This window comes from Myotis davidii, unplaced genomic scaffold, assembly GCF_000327345.1.
Source record: "Myotis davidii unplaced genomic scaffold, ASM32734v1 scaffold362, whole genome shotgun sequence".
Classification (NCBI taxonomy): domain Eukaryota; kingdom Metazoa; phylum Chordata; class Mammalia; order Chiroptera; family Vespertilionidae; genus Myotis; species Myotis davidii.
In genome coordinates this window covers 1390238-1398105 of record NW_006297152.1, presented here as the reverse complement: position 1 = coordinate 1398105, position 7868 = coordinate 1390238, and the positions used below count along the sequence as shown (strand labels likewise).

General features: G+C 48.4%; 1 protein-coding gene across 4 annotated transcripts in view; it reads left to right on the top strand.

The window, feature by feature from the left end:
- The window catches only part of PTPN14 (protein tyrosine phosphatase, non-receptor type 14), a 131408-nt gene that overhangs the window by 121736 nt on the left and 1804 nt on the right, over positions 1 to 7868 (top strand). For all 4 annotated transcript variants that reach the window (XM_006772930.2, XM_006772931.2, XM_015569944.1 and 1 more), the window contains 3 exons: positions 560 to 688; positions 2173 to 2407; positions 4380 to 4543. In XM_006772930.2, the coding sequence (XP_006772993.1) occupies positions 560 to 688; positions 2173 to 2407; positions 4380 to 4543 (528 nt within the window). The remainder of the gene's footprint in view (positions 1 to 559; positions 689 to 2172; positions 2408 to 4379; positions 4544 to 7868) is intronic.

Below are 7868 nucleotides of genomic sequence, written 5' to 3'. Positions count from 1 at the left end.
TCAGGTCCGCAGCAGCAGAAAGACATGCCTCCTGGAGGGTGTTACTCCACGGTGGACGTCGTTACTGTTTGAAGGGACGCTGCGGAGCACTGTTTCTCAAACTGGGGGTCACGGTATCGCAGTGGGGTGTAGAGTCCATTTAGAGTCAGGACCAGTTTGGGTATTATTGTTGTTGTTCTTGTTTATTAATAGAGTAGAATAGAGAAGAGAAAAGAATCGAAATGATCAAAGTGCATTGCACACAAGCATCACTCTTGTTTCTGTAATTATGTTAGGCTACACACACACACACACACACGCACGCATATTCATCTGACATTGTGTGTGGATATGTTTATGTATATGTGTGCTTTTAAAAAATGCACTGGTTTGTACATAATTCCTGGGGGTTGCAGTAAGGAAAAAAGATTAATAGCATTTTCATGTGAGAATGTCTCCATCGCCCCCTGTGACCTCAGGGGTTTTGATGTTGGCACAGAGCCATGTGGCCACCCGTGGTCAGCAGGTAACTCGGTCCGGGATTGGGGGCTGCCTCACCGATGCTTTCCTTGGTTTGCAGGTGGTGGTTGGCGGGGCCGAATGGCACTACATCGCCACGCAGGGGCCCCTGCCGCACACGTGCCATGACTTCTGGCAGATGGTGTGGGAGCAGGGAGCCAATGTGATCGCCATGGTCACTGCGGAGGAGGTAAGGGGAGTGGCCGGCAGCCCCCTGCTCCAGGGGGAGGGGTGGCCAGAAAATGGGCTTCGTGTCTGGGACTTGGCTGCTCCGTGCTGCTTCCTGCGGCACCATTTCTCCGCAAATCCTCTTCCTCTGGCATTGCACCTGTCTCCTCTTTTCACTTCCATGTAGTTGGGTTTCGTTTCCCAAAGATAATCTGTTGGCTCCCATTTTCATCAACTTTTCACTCTTTTCCCTGCATTGCCATGAACGGAAATTAAACAAACCAAAAAGAACCAGCTCCTTTTTGTGTGCCAGACAACACCATCCATAGTCTTTGCCCTGGGACTCGAGAACCTGGGCTGCTGTGGGTGAATCGGCACATGTTCCAACCACGGCCATGGCCAGCTGACATCCCTCATGCTTATCGCAGAAGGAGCCCGGAGCTGCGGGGCCTGCAGAGGTCTTTATTCTTTAGGGAGAGAAAAAAAATGTGTGTTCTTCCTTTGCCAAGTCACACAGTTGTTCTGTTGTAATAGAGACGTCTACGTTCTGAAAATGGGCACACACCACCGAGCAGTTCACGGGGGTTGCTGTCTTTCGGGGGGAAGACGTTTTAGGCTTCTTTTCTTGTCACTTGTTCAGTGTTTTATCTTAACCACTTAAGGGACTAGCTTCGTGTGGTTTTGACCAATACTTATGGGGTTACCCCTTTGCTAACAATTTTTAAAGGTGAGGAACAGAGATCATTGAAAAAAGTCACATTTTCTTCATGGACTGTTCTGAGCAGCTGCTTTCCAGAACGGCCCATTGGAAGATAGTGGTGGCCCTGGCTGGGTGGCTCAGTTGGAGCGTCGTCCCGTCCACTTGGTTGCGGGTTCGATTTCCAGTCAGGGCACATACCTAGATTGAGGGTTCAATCTCCGTTTGGGGCACATGCAGGAGGCAACTGATTGGTGTTTCTCTCTCACATGTCTCTCTCTCTCTCTCTCTCTCTCTCAGTGAGGTCTAATAGAGAGAGCCCTGGGCTGAACATCAGAAATGCAGAGTGTGACCTGGATTGACCACTAAGACGCGGTCACTCCCCTGCCTGAGGTCACTCCATCCCCTTTGGACAGCTTCCCACTGTCCGTGGAGTGAAACCCAAACTGCCTCCCATGGACCAGGAGGCCTTTCCGACCTCCTCGCTACCACCTTCCTCCTGTTTCTTTAACACCCAAGCGTGTTCTCACCCCTAGACTCTGCTCTGGCTCTTCTCTCTCTGACATCCAACAGCAGCTCAGTTGTGAATCTTTTAAATTTTCTGTTGACGTAGCTGCCATTGTACATCTTCTTATGGGTCTTAGCTAAGATTTGTAGGATCTAATCTGTGATAGACACTGCACAGTGCTACTGAGTTAGTGACTTAGAAGCTATTCACGTTTTCCCCCCATCCTCAGATTTTAAGATTAAGAGGATAAGCGCTTGCTTCCCTTGACTAATTTCCAACTTTACTTTTGTGTGTGATTCAGGAGGGCGGACGCACCAAGAGCCACCGATACTGGCCCAAGCTGGGTTCCAAGCACAGCTCAGCCACCTATGGCAAGTTCAAGGTCACCACGAAGTTCCGAACGGATTCTGGTTGCTATGCAACCACCGGCTTGAAGGTCAAGCACCTTTTGTCTGGACAGGAACGGACGGTGTGGCATTTGCAGTATACTGACTGGCCAGATCACGGCTGCCCAGAGGATGTCCAAGGATTTCTGTGTAAGTGTTCTCTTCCTGGCTGGGTTTTACCAACTGTGTCAGTGGTCTGATCTGTTGGAGGTGAAATGGAAAGAGAAGACGCTCTCTATTAAGTGGCAAAAGTATTATAACAAGGACGTATCTGTCCCTTCTTATGCGGAACAGAGAAGACAAATATATGTCACTTACCATATTCTCTTTACCTTTTATGCAAGTAAGCTGCTAAAACTGTGGTAAACTAATTGATTCCACCTTGATTTAGAACTTCACTCATGAATGCATAATTATTCGGATACATGTTTGAACCTTGAAAGCATGCTACGTAAGCCCTGGTTGGTGTGGCTCAGTTGATTGGGCATCGTCCCACCTGGAGTTTATTTTGATATTCATTTAGAATGGGAGGCAGGGGGGGAAAGAGAGAGAAGACAGGTTTTTAAAGGCCTAAATGTACCATTTCACAAATTCCAACAGAAAGATTTCTATGCATACTTATACGTTGATAAAGGTGTTTCGTTTCCCACTAACGTGATGATGGTGCTGGAGTTGGACACTGAAAGTGGAGAAGAGAAAGGTGATTGGAATCAAAGAATCTAGAGTGTGATGGAGAGGGTTTGTGAGTTGCTGAGGTGTGTAGCTCAGATACTAATAAGGGAGGGCAGTGTCCTCTGCAGAACTCGCTTTCCTCACAGTAGTATTCTTTTTGTTCCTTTCTAGTAATCCTTGCCTAATTGGCTAATCAGAATTTTCTCCAAAACACAGAACATGGGAGCAATAAAAGTAGACCACTTAAAAAAAATAGACCAGTTTGATGGTTAACAGCTCTGATAATACAAGATTGAGTCTCAAAGGTGGTTAAAATGATAGCCAAATCTTTAAAATCAGAACCAACTGAGGGAAGGCTGATCTAAATTACTGAAAAAATATAGAAAATATTTTTAAACAGTGTGAGTGCGTTCATTTACATTGCTAAGGGACTCCAGACAAGTGTGTCGAGTCAGGTCCTAGAATGACTTTGTAATGAGATAAGCGAATAAGGAAAACAGGAGTTCTTATTGACTGTACGTAAAACAGATGCATCTAGGTGAACCAGACCAGGTTGCATGCCCTTTTTCCTCTTCGCCAATTTGAGCATCTCCCTGAGTCTCCCGTATGTAGCTCCATCAGGGTGAGCTTTTTCTGCGTGCCCAGGCCTTCCAATCTGCTTCTCCCTGAGCCAGCCACTACAAAATCTCAATTATTAATGGACTTTCTCCACTTCCTGGACTGTTGGAGAAGTACATTTATACCCATATTTTTTTACGATCCTGAAGGACAATGTAATTTTTCACTTGTGCCCCAATGAAGTAGTGAACAGACCCCCCTCCCCCCAGCCCTGCTCAGCTAGGCAGATGCTGGGAGGGATGGGGAAGGTGGCACAACTCCCCCCAAACATGTGGCCTCCAGAAATGGGGCTGGGGGTGGCTTACCTTGAGCTACTCAACCAGTTGGAATCCAAGCTGTAAAGCAGGCCCCCCGATGTCTATTTTAAAACCTAAAAACGAAGTCGAGCCTCGGTTGACATTCGCTCATTGAGGGAGGGGAAGGGAGAGGGCAGATGGAGGCTCTTCCCACCAGACACTGGCACTGCCAGGCGGGCGTTTCAAGGGGACCTCGCTGGTGCTCTGATCCCCGTCTGTTAATAGGAGGAATTGCTGTAAGTAATGTTGAGACTCATCTGCTTGGGGGACTTTGGGATTTGCAGAGGGGAAAACCGAATTTAATTTTTAAAAAAGAAGTATTTAATTCAAAGAACAAATTCTCCCATGGACTAATTGACTCCCAGCTGGTCCTCTCTGGCTCCAGGACTGTACTGTGGGTACCAGCCAAATAATTAGTGTCTTGTAAGAACTGTAAATCATTGTCACTTAAAAAAAAAAAAGATTTCCCCCCCCCACCACTCCTGGAGGCAAAGCCACGCGGTGCGCGCGTGACGGACGTGCCCTTTGTCTTGCAGCCTACTTGGAGGAGATCCAGTCGGTGCGCCGGCACACCAACAGCATGCTGGAGGGCACCCAGAGCCGGCACCCGCCCATCGTGGTCCACTGCACCGCGGGCGTGGGCCGCACCGGCGTGGTCATCCTCTCCGAGCTGATGATCTACTGCCTGGAGCACAATGAGGTGAGTCTCCCGGGGCCTCCTGACCCTCCACCTGGGGACAGAGCTGCACCCTGGCCGGGCCTCGCCTGCACCCTTCTTTCCCGGGGCCCGATCCCCTCTGTCCTGACAAGAGCTTTCCACGGCCCCGATCCCTGCTCGGGCTCTGACATTCCCAGGCCTGGTTATCTTCCGTCTTTCACTGCCCTGTGCTGACACCCATGTCACAGAGAGAGATCGGCATGTGCAGTAGGGACCGACCGATTAGAAAGTCCGGGCACGTTCGGCAAGGACTTCCAGAAGTCGGCAGTGTTGTGTAGACAGTCTGGCTTCATGGTGGGCACTTTCCCGTGGTGCGTGGTTTGGTCACATGTAGTTTCGATGCGTCTGGCGTGTCTGGGATGTGTGTTGGCCTTCTGCCTGTGTGAAAGTGCGTGTGGTGTACAGAGCTTTGGCATCCTTCAGAGGGGTTTTCTCTAAAGGGGGCTGTTGTTGGCTCCGGTCTAGACCGGCAGTGGCTGGAGGGGCAGAGCGAAGTGGGCATCTGAGTGCCTTTGCCGAGGTCACGCCCAGCTCTTCTCCCTGAAGAAGGGGCTGTGGCTGATGTGGCGCCCACACGGTACGTGGCATCTCCTTCCTGCTCTAACCAGGGCGTTACTCTGAGGGGCTTTTTATTTCCTCAAGAGGAAACAACAGCTATGGAGGCTAAGACAGTCTGCTGTTTGTTTATATGGGGCATAGAATGGCTGTCATGTTTTTTGTCTTAGTGGGGTCCTCATAGCAGCCAGGTAGATGGGGCTGGGCACAGGCCAGACCTCCTGCTTTACAGATGGGGAAACTGAGGCCCAGACATTGTTCAGCGGCTTGTCCGGAGCCACATGGCTCCGAAGCAGTGGTGCCACGGTGAGAACGAGATCTTCTACCCCCTTCTCCCCCCTACTGACCTGTTATCTCCTTCTCCAGCTTCAAGTGTCATTAGGTTCTTGTTCATTTTTCCAAATTACACAGCTTGGAGAATCCGAGGACACTTTCCAAGTGGTTCGGTAGTTTTTCGGGAAAGTTACAACACACGTTCTGTGAAGGAATTTATTTAATAATATACGTATTTACTCATGACCATCCGTGGCTTGAAATTCAGACTAACTACTACCCCATGAAATTTGTTATAGTGTAACTTGCAGGAAAACGGTAAATGTTAAGTGTAAACATGTTCAGAGGATTGTAAACTCCCTGCCTATAAAAGTTCATTTTGGAAGCTTCCCGTCTGTAGCATGCATGTTTGTGCTGCGGAGGAGGGGAGTTCGGAATAATGTGGCCTGGTGTTGGAAAACACCAAACGTTCTGGTGATGAGCAAAATGCCCCTCACGGAATCATTTGAGACTGCGTCACAGAGGTTTCATCACCTTCTGTGAGTTTTTATCCTTTTGTCTCACATGAAGTTCTGGAGTGTTTGCTTCTGTCAATGGTGGAAGTCTCTAGAAGAGTGGATAGCTTACCACCAAGTCCCAAATCCACTCAGCACTGGGAGATGGGATAAGATGGAATGGAACCGGGGGACTATGGCTTGAGCATCCGTGGGCTCCAGGGGCAGAGGAAGGGCCTCATCATCTCCTCCCTCCCCTCAAGTCTTTTTCTCCCCCCTCATATCACTTTCTTCCCCTTCTCATCTCCATTCCCTGTGCACACCTCTGCTCCCGTCCTCCTTTTCAACTTGAGAAGCTATCCTGTCCATCTTGCCTGACATGAAGTATTGTTCCGTTTTGAGCTCTTCGGGGACCCATCAAAGGCCATGCCTCAGTGAGGCGATGACACGAAGGCTCATTGATCACCAGATGTTCCTGGCCCAGTAGAACAGTACACAGCACATGTCAGAGCCTCCCTGGCACCGAGGGAGGGACCCGGCCACTGGGGCCTCGCGTGGACTTGATGAGGGCTCGGGCGATTAAATTCTCTCTGGTGTGTCCAAACATAGCGGATTTCCTCAATGCCCAGTCGCACGCCAGAACATTCTTTGCTGGAACGTGGTCAGTCCAAAAGGGACTTCTGTTCCCATTGATATTCAAAGATAGCTGGATGACTCATTTTTCACTTCCCTTCCCCAGCACAAATATAGCTGGCCTTATCTGCCCGTTTCCCATCAGTGCTATTGGTAGCTGGTGAGGGCGAAAAAAGTTCTCCACTTTGTTCTGTTTCGGGCCTGACGAGTAAGCTCCAAGCCCTTATTTTGGGAGAAGGGTGGAACATGTTTAGATCGTTCATTTTTTGTTTGTTTTTTTGACAAATATGAAATTGTATGTCCTATTATTTTCCTGTCTAAACTTTCCTGCCTCCTTTCCATGGCTTCTGGATTAACCCCCTCTGTGTTTTATTCTAATCCATGCAGTTTTAATTTTGTCAGTGAAATGCCTTTTCTTTTCCCTGAAACAAAGATGTGTGAAGTCGGCACCTGTGAGGGAGGGATGGGAGGGGACTCACCCAGGCTGTTCCGAAAAGCCTCTTTGTGGCCCGTTGCTTTTGGTCACAGAATGTTACCTGTCACGTTTTAATGCCCATACGTTTTATGGTTTATAATACCCTCTCTTGGCCCCTGGATTTAGCTGTCTGTCCCAGTTTAGTTAATTACAAATACCAGGTTATCCCCAGCCAAATAGCAAGATGGCTGGGTCTTCCTGCTTTTCTGAGTTGGTTATCCCCCCTTCATCATTGATATTCAAAGATAGCTGGATGACTCATTTTTCACTTCCCTTCCCCAGCACAAATATAGCTGGCCTTATCTGCCCGTTTCCCATCAGTGCTATTGGTAGCTGGTGAGGGAGAAAAAATTTCTCCACTTTGTTCTGTTTCGGGCCTGACGAGTAAGCTCCAAGCCCTTATTTTGGGAGAAGGGTGAAACATGTTTAGATCGTTCATTTTCTGTTTTTTTGACAAATATGAAATTGTATGTCCTATTATTTTCCTGTCTAAACTTTCCTGCCTCCTTTCCATGGCTTCTGGATTAACCCCCTCTGTGTTTTATTCTAATCCATGCAGTTTTAATTTTGTCAGTGAAATGCCTTTTCTTTTCCCTGAAACAAAGATGTGTGAAGTCGGCACCTGTGAGGGAGGGATGGGAGGGGACTCACCCAGGCTGTTCCGAAAAGCCTCTTTGTGGCCCGTTGCTTTTGGTCACAGAATGTTACCTGTCACGTTTTAATGCCCATACGTTTTATGGTTTATAACACCCTTTCTTGGCCCCTGGATTTAGCTGTCTGTCCCAGACGAGTTCATTACAAATACCAGGCTATCCCCAGCCAAATAGCAAGATGGCTTGGTCTTCCTGCTTTTCTGAGTTGGTTATCCCTCCTTCAC